Source organism: Heterodontus francisci, chromosome 42, assembly GCF_036365525.1.
Source record: "Heterodontus francisci isolate sHetFra1 chromosome 42, sHetFra1.hap1, whole genome shotgun sequence".
Taxonomy (NCBI): domain Eukaryota; kingdom Metazoa; phylum Chordata; class Chondrichthyes; order Heterodontiformes; family Heterodontidae; genus Heterodontus; species Heterodontus francisci.
In genome coordinates, this window is record NC_090412.1 from 19,569,153 (window position 1) to 19,589,189 (window position 20,037).

At 43.4% G+C, this 20,037-nt stretch overlaps 1 protein-coding gene across 1 annotated transcript in view; it reads left to right on the forward strand.

Moving 5' to 3' along the window:
- The first annotated feature begins 215 nt into the window (after window positions 1-215).
- antxr1c (ANTXR cell adhesion molecule 1c) overlaps window positions 216-20,037 on the forward strand; it is a 138,385-nt gene continuing 118,563 nt past the window's right edge. Inside the window, exons 1-4 of the mRNA XM_068020706.1 lie at window positions 216-601; window positions 19,341-19,412; window positions 19,497-19,568; window positions 19,837-19,918. Coding sequence (XP_067876807.1) covers window positions 315-601; window positions 19,341-19,412; window positions 19,497-19,568; window positions 19,837-19,918 — 513 coding nt within the window. The 5' untranslated portion in view covers window positions 216-314. The remainder of the gene's footprint in view (window positions 602-19,340; window positions 19,413-19,496; window positions 19,569-19,836; window positions 19,919-20,037) is intronic.

Sequence of the window (20,037 nt, forward strand, 5' to 3'; positions counted from 1 at the left end):
AAGTAATTTATCCAATTCCTCTTATGAAGGTTATTGGGGAATTTGCTTCCAGCACCCTTTCAGGCAGTGCATTCCAGCTCACTGTTTTATAATATGCTAGCAGCTTCTGGAGAAGTATTGCGCTGAATAGTACTTGTCAACCACCTCCCCCCCCCCCCCCCCCCCTCTTTTTTTTTTCTCTGGTGAAATTTGCTTACTAGTGCTGGAAATTGGATGCGAGGAAATTGCAAGGGCTGGTTAAGCTGCAGTCCCAGCCTCCGCACTGATTGTGTGCTGAGGGGGGTCAGGAAGCGTCAGTCTGCAGTGGCGAGGGCATGCTGGCGAGCTGCTCAGCCACGCCAAGCTGGGGCAACTCATCGGCCAGCTTTCTGCGGAGAAGCCACAGCGCGGCGGGAAAAGCTACCCGCCGTTTGAGCTCGGGTGCCGGCGACCCGGTGACCGTCCGTGCCCTGAAAATGGCGAGCTTCGCGGGCGGCGTTTGCAGAGCCTTGCTGCTGCTCAGCGTCTTCGGCTCATTTACTTTCGGCCAAGTCGGAGAGGACAAAGACCATGACAAGACATCCTGTCACGGAGCTTTCGACCTGTACTTTATTTTGGATAAGTAAGTGGCGATCCCTTATGCTGGAAGTGCTTTATTTAATCTTGACTGAACTTATTTGGGAGGGGAGGGGAGTCTTTTTTGTCTGCTTTTGAGATGAATCGAGCCAAAGGAGGGGAGAAAAAATTAGCACCAAAGGTTGTGTCTTTTCTCCCCTCAGAGCGCGCATGTTTACTTCAGTGGCTGCAAATCAAAGCAAAAAAGTAAATGTGGGGAAAAAAGGTGGGGGTTTTTTTTGCAAGTTCTTCTCCCCTCTCGTTATTCTGCGACGAAACGCTGCAAAGTGCTCGATGCCGCGCTCCCTGAGGTACACGGTGAGTCCGGGAGGCAGCGGCCGCCTCGGCGCCTTTTGTTCCCCCCGCGCCTGCGGCTCAACTGTCGCCCCGGCTCGTGAGGGCGTTCCAGTTTGAAAGCCGGCTCGCGCGGCAGCCGTTGGGCGGGGGAGGGCGACTCGCGCAGGGGCCGTTAGGGTCGCTGTGTGTAGGGGGAGGGGGAGGGGGTGTTGGGCTTGCGCCGCCTTTCGCTCCCCCCCCACAACATCACCTTCGGTTCGGGCCGGCTGACAGGGTCAGGTGACTAGGCGGGATACATCCAGCCAGTGGGTGTGAGATACTGGCACACTGTGGGAGATACGCCCAGCCAGTGGGTGTGAGATACTGGCACACTGTGGGAGATACGCCCAGCCAGTGGGTGTGAGATACTGACACTGGGCAGGATGCATCCAGCCAGTGGGTGTGATACTGACACTGGGCAGGATATACAGAGCCAGTGGGTGTGATACTGACACTGGGCAGGATACACACAGCCAGTGGGTGTGAGATACTGACACTGGGGGAGATGCACCTAGCCAGTGGATCTGTGATACTGACACAGGGCAGGATGCACCCAGCCGGTGGGTGTGAGATACTGACACTTGGTAGGATATGCCCAGCCAGTGGGTGTGAGATACTGACACTGGGCAGCATATGTCCAGCCAGTGGGTGTGAGATACTGACACTGGGCAGGATGCACCCAGCCAGTGGGTGTGAGATACTGACACTGGGCAGGATACGCCCAGCCAGTGGGTGTGAGATACTGACACTGGGCAGCATATGCCCAGCCAGTGGGTGTGAGATTCTGACACTGGGCAGGATATACACAGCCAGTGGGTGTGATACTGACACTGGGCAGGATATACACAACCAGTGGGTGTGATACTGACACTGGGCAGGATATACACAGCCAGTGGGTGTGATACTGACACTGGGCAGGATACGCCCAGCCAGTGGGTGTGAGATACTGACACTGGGCAGGATACGCCCAGCCAGTGGGTGTGAGATACTGACACTTGGTAGGATACGCCCAGCCAGTGGGTGTGAGATACTGTCACTGGGCAGGATACGCCCAGCCAGTGGGTGTGAGATACTGACACTGGGCAGGATACGCCCAGCCAGTGGGTGTGAGATACTGACACTGGGCAGCATATGCCCAGCCAGTGGGTGTGAGATACTGACATTGGGCAGCATATGCCCAGCCAGTGGGTGTGAGATTCTGACACTGGGCAGCATATGCCCAGCCAGTGGGTGTGAGATTCTGACACTGGGCAGGATATACACAGCCAGTGGGTGTGATACTGACACTGGGCAGGATATACACAGCCAGTGGGTGTGATACTGACACTGGGCAGGATATACACAGCCAGTGGGTGTGATACTGACACTGGGCAGGATACACACAGCCACTGGGTGTGAGGTACTGACACTGGGCAGGATACGCCCAGCCAGTGGGTGTGAGATACTGACACTGGGCAGGATACACACAGCCAGTGGGTGTGAGATACTGACACTGGGCAGGATGCACCCAGCCAGTGGGTGTGAGATACTGACACTGGGCAGAATACGCCCAGCCGGTGGGTGTGAGATACTGACACTGGGCAGGATGCACCCAGCCAGTGGGTGTGAGATACTGACACTGGGCAGGATGCACCCAGCCAGTGGGTGTGAGATACTGACACTGGGCAGGATACACACAGCCAGTGGGTGTGATACTGACACTGGGCAGGATACACACAGCCAGTGGGTGTGAGATACTGACACTGGGCAGAATACGCCCAGCCGGTGGGTGTGAGATACTGACACTTGGTAGGATACGCCCAGCCAGTGGGTGTGAGATACTGACACTGGGCAGGATACGCCCAGCCAGTAGGTGTGAGATACTGACACTGGGCAGCATATGCCCAGCCAGTGGGTGTGAGATACTGACACAGGGCAGGATGGGGGCCAGTGGTTTTCGCTGAGAGATCCTAGAAGTGAGTGAGAGACTGCAGCAGAGTGTGAGGCACTTGTGCTGAGTATAAACATTATCACTGAGTGAAGGATAAAGTCACTGAGTAAGAGATGTATTGACGATAAGTGGGAGAGGCATGGATTGAAATGGAATGAAACACATTGGTGCTGAACAAAAGAGGCACTGGCACTGATAAGAAAGATAATGATATTAAGTGACAATGCACTGGCTTTGCGTGAGACACACTGACAGTAGGTGAGAGATGGACTTGCAGTAATGCAAGTTTCTGGCACTGGGTGAAAAAGAGAGACATTAGCACTGGGTGAGGGACTCTGGATGTCTGAGAGAGGCTCTGGTACCGCACTGGCATTGGATGAGGGACACTTGCATTTTGAGGGACCTTGCCACTGGTTGAGCGAACGTCATCCTGGGTGAGATGCACTGGATGAGAACCACTGGCAGGGTGAGAGTTTGGCATAGTCCAGAGTGACACAGACAGAGAAACTGGCACTGAGTGAGCGCAATGCAGACATTGGATGAGAGATCTCCATTCTGGCACTGGGTTGGAAAGTTACTGGCTGAGAGGCACTGGCACTGAGTGCGAGATATACTGAAATTGGGTAAGAGCTGTAGTGGTACTGGGCTGAAAAACTGGCACTGAATGAGAGACATTGTACTGGGGTAAGAGGCAGTGACACTAAGTGACACATTTTGGCATTGGGCAGAGATACACTGGTACTGAGAAACTTGATAAGTGAAACATTGGCATTGAGCCAAAAGATTGGCACTGTTTGAGAGACACAGGCATTGTGTGTGACATTCAAGCATTGTATATGAGACCCTAGATGTTGGTGAGAGAAGCATTGGCAATGGCATGTCAGATGCAGTAGCACTTACTAAGAGATATCCTGGCACTGAAGACGTGCCCTCACACTGTGAAAAAGACAGTGACACTGAGTAAGATGCTGGGATTGGATGAGGGACACCTTCACTGAGTGAAAGACACTGGAATGGTGATTGCCAATATCATAAGGTAAGAGATCCTGGCACTAAGTGAGAAATACATTGACATGAGGTGAGGAAAAGACCCTGGATGAGAGGGACTATGGTATGCAGTGAGATACCCTGGCACTGAGTCAAAGGAATAGTGGTACTGAGTGAGATACTGGCAGTGACTGGGATATCCTGTGTAAGACATACAGTGGTGCTGTATGAGAAATCCTGAAATTGGTACTGAATGAGTAACCTTAACACTAGCACTGAGTGAGAGACATTGGCACTGAGCAAGTAAGAGTTTAACATTGAGTGACCCTTGTGCTGAGTGAGAAAAAAACTGTCAGTAAATGAATGGCCAGGGCACGATGATGCTTTAACTAAGCAAGGAACCCTGGCCCTGAATCTGAGTGAGAGAAGCATTGCCAGGCACTGAATGAGAGGCACATTGGCACTGAGTGAGTAAGATCCTGACATTAGCACTGATTGAGAAAAACCCAATTGTGAGTGAGAGAGGCACTGAATAACAGAGGAATGGGCACTGAGTGAAAGATCCCGGTACTGAATCAGTAAAACTAACACTGAGTTAAACACCACCATAATGAGTGAGATACACTGTCACTGAGTGAGAGTGATATTGGCAATGGGGGAGGGAGATCCTTGTTGAGTGAAAGAAACACTGGCACTAATTAAGAGAGGTACTGGCACTGAAAAGAAAAGGATTTGCATTGATGTAGCATTTTATCTCTCAGAAACATCTCAAAGTGCTTATCATACTAATTATTTTAGAGTGCAGTGGCTAATCTTAATTACAAACACAGAAAAGGAAATAAAATGAATTACCTGGTAATCTGTCTTTAGTGATGTTGATTGAGAGAGGAATGTTGATGAAGGAAACTCCCTAAACTTTCAATCATACCAGGAGACTTTAACATCCTCCCGAACCATCGGCCTGGGCCTTGGCTTAGAGTCTGTTCTGCACCTCTGCTAATGAGCAATCATCAGTATTGCCCTGAAATATCAGCCTAGATTCTGCAGTGGGTTCTGACCAACAACATTCTGACTCATTGAAGAGTGCAGGACAGCATGCCAGGAACAGCATCAGGCATACCTAAAAATGAGGTGCCAACCTGCTGAAGCTACTACACAGGATTGATTACATACATTCTAAACAGTGGAAGCAGCATGCGATAGACAGAGCAAAGTGATCGCACAACGGATCAGATCAAAGCTCTGCAGTCCTGGCACATCCCATTTGTAATGGTGGTGGACAATTAAACAACTAACAGGAGGAGGAAGCACCATGAGCATCCCCACCCATAATTTTGGGGAGCCCAGCATATTAGTGCAAAAGACAAGGCTGAAACATTTGCGACCATCTTCAGCTTGAAGTGCCGAGTGGGTGATTCATCTCGCCCTCCTCCGTGGTTGCCAGCATCACAGATGACAGTCTTTAGCCAATTTAATTCACTCCACATGATATCAAGAAATGGCTGAATGCTCGGGGGACAGCAAAAGCTATGGGCCCTGACGACATCTTGGCTGTAACACTGAAGACTTGTGCTTCAGAATTAGCTGCACCCCTAGCCAAGCTGTTCCAGTACAGCTACGACACTGGCATTTACCCGACAATGTGGAAATTTGTCCAGGTATGTCCTGTCCACAAAAACAAGGACAAATCCAGTCCAGCCAATTACCGCCCCATCAGTCTATTCTCAATTATGAGCAAAGTGACTGAAGGTGTTATTGACAGTGCTATCAAACAGAACTTATGCAGCAATAACCTGCTCACCAATGCTCAGTTTAGGTTCTGCCAGGGGCACTTGGCTCCAAACTTCATTGCAGCCTTGGTCCAAATATGAGAAAAAGAGCTGAATTCCAAAGGTGAGGTGAGAGTGACTACCTTTAGCATCAAGGCAGCATTTGACCAAGTGTGGCATCAAAGAGCCCGAGCAAAATTGAAGTCAATGGGAATCAGGGGGAAAACTCTCAACTGGTTGGAGTCATACCTAGCACAAAGGAAGACGATTGTGGTTGTTGGAGGCCAATCATCTGAGCTCCAGGACATCACTGCAGCAGTTCCTCAGGGTAGTGTCCTAGGCCCAACCTTCTTCAGTTGCTTCATCAATGACCTTCCTTCCACCATAAGGCCAGAAGTGAGATGTTTGCTGATGATGGAACAGTGTTCAGTATCATTTGTAACTCCTCAGATACTGAAGCAGTGCATGCAGCAAGACCTGAACAACATTCAGGCTTGGGCTGATAAGCGGCAAGTAGCATTTGTGTCACTCAAGTCCCAAGCAATGACTATCTCCAATAACAAAGAATCTAACCATCTCCTCTTGACATTTAATCACATTACCATTGTTGAATCCCCCACCATCAACAGCTTGGCCGGTACCATTGACCAGAAAGAGCAGGTCAGAGGCTTGGGATTCTGTAGCAAGTATCTCACCACCTGACTCCCCAAAGCCTGTCCACTGTCTACAAGTCGGCAATGTGATGGAATACTCTTCACTTGCCTGGATGGGTGCAGCTCCAACAACACTCAAGAAGCTCGACATCATCCAGGACAAAGCAGCCTGCTTACTTGCACCTCATCCACCACCTTAAACTTTCACTCTCCCCACCACCAGTGCACAGTGGCAGCAGTGTGTACCATATACAAGACGCACTGCAGCAACTCGCCAAGGCTCCTTCAACAGCACCTTCCAAACACGTGACCTCTTCCACCGAGCAGGACAAGAGCAGCAGATGCATGGGAGTACTACCATCTGCAAGTTCCCCTCCAAATCACACACCATCCTGACCCACTGTCACAGGGTCAAAAACATGGAACACCCTCCCTGACAGAACTGTGGGTGTACCACAGCGGTTCAAGAAGGAGGCTCACCACCACCTTCTCAACAGTCATTAGAGATGGGAAACAAATGCTGGCCTTGCCAGCATTATTCATGCCAGGAACGAATAATAAAAGACTTAGAGGCGGCATTGCTATTGGCTGAGGTACACTGACATTGAGTGAGTGTGTAAAAGAGTAACAACCTAGAGTTGGTGATGAAACAGGCTGTGTGAGAGCAAAAAGCCTTGGAAGTGGCACTGAGTGAGAGAGAATGAATCTGACAGTAGCATTAAGAAGGTGGTAGTCATAGTGTATGAGAGAGAGACATCTGGCACAGGCATTGGCAGTGAGAGAGAGATACATTTGAGACTAAGAGAATAACACTGCTATTGTGTGAGCCAGATATACATCCTGGTGCTGAGTAAGAGAGACACCTTCATTGTGAGTGACTAAGGGACTAAAACTAGACACTGACACATTCTGAAATAACCTGCCTTGTCACCACAATGTCAAAGTTAATTGTTAAAAATTAAGAAATAATCTAAAATAAAACTCATTTTTCAATTTTGGAGAGTGTAAGATGCAGTATGTGATTAAAAATAAAAAAATGCCAATCCTGGAAATCTGAAATAAGAATTCTAGAAATGCGTGGCAGTTGACAAGGTCAATATATCTTTGCTGAAACATTAATTTGTCTTTTTCTATCTGAGCTTGACCAACTTGCTGTGTATATCCAGCATTTGTGCTTTTATTATTGTATATGTCAGATGCTGTAGGAGAATATGGCAGGATAACCTCAGCTTGTTAAAAGTTTTTTATTTGCATATATGGCAGGGTTTATGGTTCCTGTGAGAAAGTTGAGTTGAGTTCAGCAACAGGGTATGAGAAACTAGCCATTTTCAGCTTGTGTTCCTTGGAAACTGCATATAAGCCAAGCAGCACAAAGAAAGGATTCACTGAGCTCACATCCTTTCTCCTCTCCCTGGACATTTTGTGTAGCAATATCCTATTTAACTGGCACATAGATAGGAAATGCTAAAAGTTATGTTTGAAATCCAAGAAATTAGCTGTTTCACTTTTATAAGTACATAAAACTTGACATTCAAATTTATAAAATAGTGAAAGCATTAATTAATTGAAATATGAATCAGAAAATGTTAAAAATTCCACATTTTTGAAGCATTGTGTTATACTGCTCATATTTGGTTGTTTATAGATAATGGGGATGAAATTTCTCCGGGGTTCAGCCAGCCTCCTGCTATAATTCTAGAAGGAGAGTGGTGGGGACTCGCTGAGCACAGTGGAGACCCAGTTACACATGGTCTGCCATTCCCGACCTGTCTATAAAGGGGCAGAATCTCAGCCTACTATTTAGACGGTAAATGTCATCAGGGACTGAAGCCAGAGATGGGGACTCCCTTCACTGGGACCTCTGCTCCTATGGCTCAGTCAGGACTGGGGATATCTGTGGAAGGTGGTATGCTCAGTGAGGCGAGGCACACCAGACCCCACAGGGCTGCATGTAGGTCAGAGTAGTGGATTCCAGGCCAGGGAAGTGGCTAGGTCCCCCACCCTCACCCCCACCAACGAAAAATATGTAAAGTTTTTAAGGCTAGCCCCCTTGCACTGGGGTAAAGGGAACATGACCTTAGTTGGGGGGCATGGTTTGCCTCATGTTCCCTATTGTTTGTGAACTGCCATTCAAAAGGTCCAGTTTCCTTTACTCTCCCTCTCCTAGCAAGACTGGTACTTTTAACTATCTGTTATGATGTAAACAAAAGGATCTTGTTGAAGATATTAGAGATGATTTTTCACTTACTCTTTACAGGAAATGTGTGGTCACCACCCAGTGAAGTGTGGCACCATACAGTGTGGCAAAGCTGAGGAACTAAGGGGGGGGGGCATGTTTCAAATATATATTTCTCCAATCAATGCACTGTGATTCCCTTTAACAGCATCTTTTGGAAATGGAAATTGATCATCTTAATTGATATCTTGGGGTTGTATGCCGCATGGCATGATACTCCATTTCCCTTAGTTATGGCCAGGTGAGAAAGAGGTCTAGGGTTCCCTTGCAGCCTTCACCTGGTTGTACCGTAACAGGGTTTCATTTTAATTTTAAACACGCCATGTTTTCAGCTCCCCCTTGGTGAATCCTGGTTCACCGCTTTTCAATTATAAGGCAAAGAAGCCAGCACAAACAGGCTTTCTTAGGCTTAAAGAATAAAAGTTGAAATTTATTAACCTTGAACTTAAACTCTAATTCGGTTGATGCTGACGGATACACGACACGCCCACACTAGCATGCATACGCGATACACACATGCAAATAGAGACAGAAAAGAGCAGAAGAAAAATAAAGTGGAAAAGTTTGAGGCAATATCAGAAGAGTTTTTGTTACAGTTCTTCAAGCTCACTGTAGAGTTCTTGATTGTAGGTAGATGTTACTTTTCATTGGGGCCCAGTATTCTTCTTAAACCTTGTTTGCTGTAGGAGACTTTTCTCTCTTTGGGTTCATGTGTCTTCAGTGGACTCACAGGCTTGTGAGAAAGAGATGGAAGCAGATAGGAGAGATCTTCTCAGTCCAGGAGCAAACAGACACTCTCTGTTCAAACTGTTTGTACAATTCTGAAAAACCCAGGTTAGTCATGTAACTAACTGGTCTGACCACGTCTTGGATTGTATCACCTTAGTAGTCTCTGGAATGCTCCTCTTACACACAATACCTGGTGATCAATGTCCATTGTGGGTTAAATGTGTCAGGGAATGGTCCTTTGTCTTTCCAAGCACCATATGTTAATATATTTTTCAGCCACGGCTGATCTGTTTAACAAATCCTTTCTTCACTCCAGTAACAGTTTAAAATCAATGTTCATGATCAAATTAATGTGCCTCATTCTTGCCAGGTGTGGCCTAGCATGACAGCTTAAAGACTCTCTTCAAAACTCAACTCTTTGATCAATATTGTAACATTGCCTTTGCCTTGATGTCTGTTTTCTCCTTACACCTCTGTGAAATGCCTTGGGATATTTTCCTATAAAGGTGCTATATAATTGCAAATTTCTGTTGTTGAGCATTCCAAGATCAAGGTGCTCTAATTGGCCTTAGCGCAGTTGGGATAAGCAGAGCAAATAAATTGGCCAGAGTTATCGTTTCTGATCGCTAGCTACTAATCCCTGCTAGAATGTGAGAGAGGATGAATTTCTGCAAAATTACATCAAGCAAAGCAAGGGAAACCCTCAGGAAATTTAATAAAAGCAAAATACTGCAGATGCTGGAAAGCTGAAATAAAAACGAAAAGTGCTGGAAATACTCAGCAGGTCTGGCAGCATCTGTGGAGAGAGAAGCAGAGTTAACGTTTCAGGTCAGTGACCTTTCATCAGAACTGCTTATTGTCAATTATACTCATTGTCTATCTTTACACATGTTGAATGGCCAGTTCAGTGAAGTACCAGAATGCTGCTGGCTGTAGGAACTATACTTGGGCCATCAGAAAAGAAAATTGGGGTAACAAATGTTCCCTCCGATAGCGCAGTCCATGTAGGGAATGCAGGTTCACAACATCTTAAGCCTGCACATTTCATTTTCTACTGAATGCATTCTGCTGATTCTAAAGCTTTTTAAGTAGTTACCTGGTTTGAGAATAAGGTTTACCAGAGTATTGTTCTTAAATCCTTGCATGAACATGCAAATTAACAGTGTATGCAAACAGTACAACAGTTATAAAAAACAGAAACCGATGGAGATTATGAAAAAACATTTATTGATGGCGTGTTAACCTTCAAAAGTTTTTGTTTCAATTAAAAGGTAGTATCCAAGAATAAGCCTTTATGTTGAAGATTTTTCACTGCAAAAAATGAAGTGTTATATTCATAATGGATGAGAACTTTACTTTCAAAATAATGGCAGGCTAACAGTGCTCACCTTAATATGCACGCAAATAGCACAGCAACTTCAGGGGAGAATATAGGTGTGGTTAAATGTGAAAATCTGGAAGTTGCTGTCTTGAGATGTGCTGCTCCGTTGTTAGTTTCCCAAGTACGGCATCTTGCTGCCGGACTCACTGTTCAAATGCATTGAACAGCTGTACTTGCATGATAGATATGAACTCAACTCACCACAGAAAGTTAGGCTTATCCATTTCAGTCTAAATACCCAGCTGTAATGGTGTGGTCAGTCTCATTTACTGCCAAACATCCACTTTGGCTCTGAAACAGAAAATACTACTGTATAGGCACTTTTTATTTTATAACTGTTGTACTTTTAAAAGTATCTCTATTGTAATACAAGTCTTATTCTCCTTCTTGAAAACCTACAATGTTTTGGCCTCAACTGCTTTCTGTGGTAGCGAATTCCACAGCTTCACCACTCTCTGGGTGAAGAAATTTCTCCTCATCTTAGTCCTGAATGGTTTAACCCGTATCCTTAGACTATGACCCCTGGTTCTGGACTCCCCCACCATTGGGAACATCCTTCCTGCCTCTACCCTGTCAAGTCCTGTTCGAATTTTATAGGTTTCTATGAGATCCCCCCTCACTCTTCTGAACTCCAGCGAATATAATCCTAACCGACCCAATCTCTCCTCATATGTGAGTCCCGCCATCCCTGGAATCAGTCTGGTAAACCTTCACTGCACTCCCTCTATAGCAAGAACATCCTTCCTCAGATAAGGAGACCAAAACTGCACACAATATTCCAGGTGTGGCCTCACCAAGGCCCTGTATAATTGCAGCAAGACATCCCTGTTGCTGTACTCGAATCCTCTCACTATGAAGGCCAACATACCATTTGCCTTTTTTTACCACCTGTTGGACCTGTATGCTTGCCTTCAGCGACTGGTTTACGAGAGCACCCAGATCTCATTGCATATTCCCCTCTCGCAGTTTATAGCCTTTCAGATAATCTGCCTTCCTGTTTTTGCTACCAAAGTGGATAACCTCACATTTATCCACATTATACTGCATCTGCCATGCATTAGCCCACTCACTCAACTTGTCCAAATCACCCTGAAGCCTCTCTGCATCCTTCTCACAACTCACCCTCCCACCCAGTTTTGTGTCATCTGCAAATTTGGAGATATTACATTTAGTTCCCTCATCTAAATCATTAAAATATATGGTGAATAGCTGGGGTCCTAACACCCACTAGTCACTGCCTGCCATTCAGAAAAAGACCCATTTATCCCTACTCTTTGTTTCCTGTCTGCCAACCAATTTTCTATCCATCGCAATACACTACCCCCAATCCCATGCGCTTTAATTTTACATGCTAATCTCTTATGTGGGACTTTGTCGAAAGCCTTCTGAAAGTCCAAATAAACCATATCCACTGGCTGCCCCTCATCAACTCTACTAGTTACATCCTCGAAGAATTCTAGCAGATTTGTCAAGCATGATTTCCCTTTCGGAAATCCATGCTGACTCTGTCCAATTCTACCACTGTTCTCCAAGTGCTCTGTTATAAAATCTTTGATAATGGACTCTAGAATTCTTCTGTCCCTATATGGTTCTGATTTAGTATCTTTGACTCTCTATCTCTATTTTTGTGCCTCAGATAATTTTCCTGTCAAAACTTTCTTCAGAAAGGTTCCAAAGATCATGTTTCACCACGTTTTCAATTCTTTAGGGAAGACAAACTAGCAATTACCGGTATAGCCTCTGTTTGTACTTCACGTTGTACAGCACAAACCATCTTCAATCGTACAGCTACTTAACGGGAAGGTTTTCCACAATATATATGCTCAGATTGTGATATACTGGAAATTGTAGGCACAGTTGGTTGCTAGGAGTTGTATCTGTTGTCACTTCAGCTGTTAGTGATCGCTCTGGAAAGAATCCGAATTAAAACTATAAGCTTCTTGGTAAGACATAGACCCTGTGATGGCAAACATTCTTAAACACATTTCACATGTGATTCCATCGGTAAGTTCAAGGCTGACATTCCAGTGCACTACTGAGGGAGTGCTACACTGTTGGAGGTGCTGTCTTTCGGATGAGACATTAAACTGAGGCCCCATATGTTTGCTCAGGTGGATGTAAAAGATCCCATGGCATTATTTTGAAGATGACCAGGGGAGTTATCCCAGGTGCCCTGGCCAATACTTACCCCTCAATCAACATCACAAAAACAGATTATCTCATCATTATCACATTGCTGTTTGTGGGAATTTGCTTGTGCTGCGTTTCCTGCATTACAACAGTGAGTACACTTCCAAAAAAAATACTTCTTTGGCTGTAAAGCACTTTGAGATGTCCAGTGGTCATGAAAGTCACTATATAAATGCTAGTCTTTTAAGTTTAATCTTTTTCTTGTCAATTTTGTCATTTTTCTTGTCTACTATTTTGTGGGTCATATTTCTACAAGTGCTTAGCTTAGTGCAGTGATTCTCAAACTGGGGTCCGCAGAGACTTTCCAGGGAGTCTGCAAAATAATGTACAATGCAAGCCCGGAGGTGGAGGCAGAGTGCGGCCGCCACATGCGCAGTGGAGCATGGGCTGACTGTCTCACCTAGGAGGGGACAACAAGGATAGACAGACTCTGCAGTGAGAAGTAGACAAACCTATCACCCTGATTTCTGTCAGTAAATACCCGTTTTCTTAATAGCATTATTAAAATACTCTTGACATGCAGCAGTTTCATACAATGAGTATTTGGATTATAATTTAGATGGGTGGCTTGTGATTACTAATCTATTTGAAAAGGGGTCATTCAACCAAAAACGTTTGAGAACCACTGGCTTAGTGGACAGTCCAATAGTAGTGTAAAGGATTGTTGAAAGAGGAATAGAAGTACATGTTAACAGGGTGAGATGAAGTAAGGTGGGAGGAGGCTTGTGTAGAGCATGAATAGCAGCATAGACCTTTTGTGCCAAATGGCCTGTTTCTGTCTTGTAAAATTCTATTTATTCTACATAATTTGCAACAATTTGATTGGCTTTGCTTCTACTCTGCTGCTGTTCATATTTGATTGGAAGAGTTTGAAATAGCTGGTAGTTTTTGTTTCTAATTCCAATGTGTACATTGGCACAATTCAATACTTTTTTAGTTATTTGTTATTAATTTCTGGATGTAAGATTTGAGTCAATCCAAGTGCAAATGTGCTGCAAAATTTTCAAAACCTGTGATGCTGAAGTGTGACTGACAGGAATTGTGCATACCATTATTATCTACCATAGAGGATCTTCTCATATCATGTTCTTGGTAAGTTGAATGATATGTTGTTATTCTGCTCTTTGACTGCCTTTGGCTTTCTTTGAGGTCACATTTAAGCACCTGAAGAAAAAAGATGGAGATTTATTTCCCACTTGTGGTTTAGAATCATTTGGAAGTAAGTAGGAAAGAAATTTGGTTACAGGCAAAATATCAAATGAGAGAAATATTGCTAAAATAATATTAGTTGGTGGATGTGGAACTGCAAACAGATGCCTAAACTAGCAGCCTGAGGCTGTCCCCTGCTATAGCGGCATTCTGAGTGGGGTCAGCAGTTATGGATGCATGGGATAGACAGTTTCACCTAGCAGGTACCGTGAACTGCGGCACGAAGATGGCCTCATGCCAACTTCCTGGATAATGGCTGTGGATCTGTACAATGATATTTCTAAAGTCAGATAACATCTGAACATTAATTATGTGAAAAACATTTCTCTTTATGAAAACTGTGGGGTTGAATCGATGAATCACAATGCCTGCATGGGTTTCATATGTGGCTCTTTGCACTTGACAGTGTCCTGTCTCCAATGGAGACTGTGTGACTGTGAACTGTCCAGGCCTCCTTTTAATAATAAAAGTACAAATGCTAACCCTTGCAAGCATAGCAGTTGTAACTTCACTAATACATGTGTGCACTGCAGCTGGCTTAGTGTGACAGCAGAAGTGTTCTGGATGGTTTAGCAGGACACAGGAACTTGGAAGCTTCATACTGTGGTCATCTGCACTTCTTTGAAAAAATGTGTCTGATTCAGAGTTGTGTGGATCATTGGGCAGCACGTGTCTTGTGAAGATATGAAGGTGGAAGTGTTCTGACATGTTCAGGTACAGCTCCTGGGGGTTATGATAAGTGTGGCCAGAAAAACTGAATGGTCATTGAACCTGCATTGGTTAGGCACTCATGAACTCCACTTCCTCATTTCAAATATTCAGTGCATTCAAAACCCTCACAGGAATACCCACCTTCATCTTTGTGTAAGATGCCATGTCAAAGCTAGAAGTATCAGGAATGATGAAGAAAAGTACTAATTGGGAAAAACAAACATAAATACTAAAATGGTGGCCCACCCAGGAAAGCCAACAAATGCAGAGAGCCAAATGTAGCAAGTGTACCTAAAAGCAAAAACAAATCCAAAGAAAATATGCCCTATCCCTTTTAAGAAGGCCTAATAAGCAGGCCTCTGTGCTTTCAAGCTCAGTGCACCCAATCTTTATGGGTGAGACTTGCATATATACAGTGAAATTTGACATGGCAAATTTGGCCGGCAGTTATTTAAACCAATATTTGCATATAATTATGAGACTTGCTCATACCTGAAGCATAGGCCTAAACATCTTCCAAAACTGGTCTCATAAAATGTGTGAAGTGATTCATTTTGGTAGGAAGAACATGGAGAGACAATATAGAATAAAGGATACAATTCTAAAGGGGTTGCAGGAGCAGAGGGGCCTAGGTGTATGTGTGCATATGTTATTGAAGGTGGCAGGAGGGGTTGAGACAGCGTTTAATAAAGCATACAGTATCTTGGGCTTTATTAAGAGGGGCATAGAGTACAAGAGCAAGGAAGTTACGTTGAATTTGTATAAAACACTGGCTCGGCCTCAGCTGGAGTATTACGTCCTGTTCTGGGTGCCGCACTTTAGGAAAGACGTGAGGGCATTGGAGAGAGTGCAGAAGTGATTCACAAGAATGGTTCCAGGGATGAGGAATTTCAGTTATGAAGATAGATTGGAGAAGGTAGGACTGCTTTCCTTGGAGAAGAGAAGGCTGAGACGTGATTTGATAGAGGTATTCAAAATCGTGAGGGGTCTGGACAGAGTAGATAGAGAGAAACTGTTCCCACTCACAAAAGGATTGAGAACGAGAGGGCACAGATTTAAAGTATTTGGTAAGAGAAGCAAAAGTGACATGAGGAAAAAATTTTTCACACAGCGTGTGGTTAAGGTCTGGAATGCACTGTCTGAGAACATGGTGGAGGCAGGTTCAATTGAAGCATTCAAAAGGGAATTAGACAGTTATATGAAAAGGAAGAATGTACAGGGTTATGGGGAGAAGGCAGGGGAATGGAACTGAGAGAATTGTTCTTTCAGAGAGCCAGTGCGGACACAATGGGCCGAATGGCTTCCTTTGCACTGTAACGATTCTGTGAAATCAAGCGTAGTGTGCTTCAGGCACTTGGAGGCTTGTGCTGATTTCTTTAACCTATACTGACAGAGTACTGGCTTCACAAAATCAGGTCTTTTATATATAACTAGCAGAACTCCTGTAGCATAGGTTACTATGATTAGAAAATATGCTGATTTATGTTATGTAATATAGAATATACCTGTGAAGCCATTGATTTTTGGTGATAGAATAATTTAATTTGCATTTTTATTGTTAAGTATTATGGCAGTGTTAGAAATATTTCTGGTTCAAATTATTCAATCAGACCACATTTTCTTGGAAATTGTAAAAGAGTGGTTAAATTGTTATTTTAAAGCCAATTTTCCAAGACTACCTACATCTTGTGGAATCTTGCTGGCAGCTTTTGATGTCCCTGTTACCATGCTGTCCCTGCTTCTAATTTTCTAATGGATGATTTTGCTGTGCTCCTGTACTACCCTGAGCACTCTTATTCTCAGATCCTCTGAGTGTTCCTAGTCCCAGTTTCCTCAAATTCTGCCAACACCTCAAGTACTCCCAAGCCTCAACAAGAGCTTTCTGAGCTGCAAAACCATACTGCTAGGCTTGGACCACAGTTTCATCAGTCCCCACAGTGTTCTGAAATCTGCTGACCTCTGAGTGGTCCCAGATCTCCTGAAGTATCCCTAAGCTGCATGTCCGGAAAGTGATCCCAGACTCACGTTCTCTTGAAGTATGCTCTTAAACTCCATCATTCTCCAACTACCATCTCCCATGTGCTGCACCCTCAACAGCCTGCCTGAGGTCCAACACCTGCCAAACAACATCTTTCCACCTCATCTCATTACCCACTTCTATTTTTGCTTATCTTGTCCTTTATTGTATGTAATATCAAATAGTTTAGATTAAGAAATACTGTCATTTTATATAGTGCTTTATCACATCTCCAAGAAATCTCTCTACATATCATAAATTACTTTGAAATGCAGTGACTTGTTGTGTTGACAAATGTGGCAGTTATTTTGCACATTGCAAGATCCCACAAACAGCAATGAGCTGAATGACCAGTTAAAGATTCTTGGTGTTGATTGAGGGAGGAATATTGACCAGAATACTGGGAGGAATTCCTGCCACCTTCATATACGTGATCAGCAGGTGGTCTGGGACTGAAATCTGTGCTAAGATAATCATGCACAGAGCAGACTTGATGGGATGAACAGCCTTTTTTCACTGAATTTTGTCATGAGCAGTACAAAGGGATCATTAAAGAGGAGGTGAACCACTGGTGCAAACACCAAGGGTCTTGGTTTAATGCTTCCTTCACGCAGAGCTCCCTCAATATTGCATTGGAGTCTCCACATTTGGCTTGATGTTATAGCACTCTGACTTTGTAGCAAGTGTGCCATCAATTGAGCCAATCTGGAAAATGTCATGATGGATATTGGCAAAGCAACATGTATCAGAGCCAATATAGAGATATTGAAAGGAATATGGAAAAGACTGACAGGAAAGGAACATAAACAAAGATTGAGGGAAAAAGTCAATGACAAATAAAGCAATGAGTGTGTGACAAAAGAGAAAAAAATAGAATGGAAGACCAACAGAAAGGCAAGAGAGAGTGACATGGAAAGAATTAGTGTCTGAGAAATGAAGGACATATTTGGGAACAGAAAAAACATTTTTTAGCTAACTCTGAGCAATGCCACAAGCAATTAACTAGTATATTATTAAAATAATGTATATGTAGGAGAGATTTCAAAGCAATAATCTCTTCTTTCAGTGTTGATAACCAATACCTTTGATATTATATAAGCCTTGTAATGACTCCTGCGTATCCTTAACTGCATATATTAAAGATTTTAATAATTTATGGAGTGCTTCTATTCAGGTTTAGTTATTTTCTACGAACAGCAGCTTTCAATCTTTGCCCCAAAGTGCACTCTGTTGATCTATGATAATGTTCACACTACATGGTTCACGACAGTGAAGTAATTGCTGCAAATTTATTAAAAGCCAGTTTGCAGTCTATTGCAAGGAAATGCCAGCAGATAGTATATAATTCCATAGCATATATATGTCATTATGAATTACAAATGACCATACACAGATTGTGTTCATATTATGATAAACAGTGTTTTGCAAAGGTAATCTCAACCTGCTTTAAAGCTACTTGTACATGTTGTATAGTTCAATATATTATAAAGCACGAGTCAATTTATTAGGCTGCAATTTTATATATATATATAATAGGTGTTACATAGTGTATTCCCAGTACATAAATTACAGTAAGAAAGATCTTCTATTTACATGGTATCTTTCATGAACTCAGGACTTCCCAGTCAATGAAGTACTTGTGAAGTATAGTCACTCTTAAGAACGCAAGAACTCGGAGTAGGCAATTCAGCCATTCGAGCCTGCTCCACCATTCAATACGATCATGGCTGATCTTACCTCGGCCTCAACTCCACTTTCCTGCCCATTCTCCATAACCCTTCAACTCTTTACCAATTAAAAATCTGTCTATCCCGTCAAATTTACTCAATGTCCCAGCATCCACTTCACTCTGGGGTAGTGAATTCCACAGACTCACGACCCTTTGAGAGAAGTAATTTCTCCTCATCTCTGTTTTAAATCTGCTACCCCTTATCATAAAACTATGACCTCTTGTTCTAGATTGCCCCACCAGAGGAAACATTCTCTCTCTGTTGTAATTAGATTAAACATGGCAGCAAAGCAAAGTCCCATAAACAACACTGAGATAATGACCAGATAATGAGATATAAGATTCTGAGGGGTCTTGACAAGGTAGATGCTGAGAGGTTGTTTCCCCTGGCTAGAGAGTTTAGGTCCAGGGGGGCATAGTCTTAGGATAAGGGATTGATCATATAAGACTTAATGAGGATTTTCTTCACTCAGAGAGTAGTGAATCTTTGGAATTCTGTACCCCAGAGGGCTGAGGATACTCAGCCGTTGAGTATATTCAAGGCTGAGATCATTACATTTTTGTACTCCAAGGGAATAAGGGATAAGGGAATTGGGTGGGAAAGTGGGGTTGAGGTCAAAAATCATCCATGACTTTATTGAATATCAGAGCAGGCTCGAAGGGCTGCCCCTATTTCTTATGTTCTAATGTGTTTCTGGTGGTGCTGGCCAGGACATGGGGGAGAACTTCCCTGCTATTCTTCAAATAGTGCTGTGGAATTTTTTATATCCACCTGATAGAGCAGAGAGCAATGCAGCAATTCCTCAGTAATTGCATAGTGCAGACTAACAATAAGACAAATAATTATGTTGATTGCATTTTTTTTCCAGATCTGGAAGTGTTAGAAACCATTGGATTGAAATATATTCTTTTGTTGAACTTCTGGCTGAGAAATTTTTAAGGTATCAAATTTATTTAACATAATTGTTTCCAAGTTTAATAGTTAATCTATTCAGAATACTTCACTAATAATTTACTTTTTCTAGTCCTCAGTTACGAATGTCTTTTATCGTGTTCTCTACAAGAAGTACAACCTTAATGAGACTAACTGAAAATAGGTAAGACTTGAAATGGAGCACTCAAGTATGAAAAGAGCATTTAGGTTTTTAACAGTACAGATTGTGAATGTTTTTGATACACAGGCCATGTTCTTTGACTAAAAGGTCTTCATTGCTGACATAGTGAAATGAAAAAATACTCACCAACATCTAGCCAACTTACAGCTTTTACTGGACATCTGAATAACAAAACCAGGGGGCAAATGATAAATATATTCATTGATTTTGTACCATCATTTGCACTTAAGTGATTGTATTTCAATTAAAGGGAAACCATACGAAAAGGTCTTGAAACCCTTCAAAAGGAAGTGCCTGGAGGTGATACATTCATGCACGAGGGCTTCAGAAAGGTATAATTTACAGCACAGGTTCTGTTGTCTGTAATTTTTCTTTAAATCACATTGATTCAGTCAGTATGCCATATTGCTTAAGGTTCACATTAATTTTATTTAGTAACTTTGTTTCATTT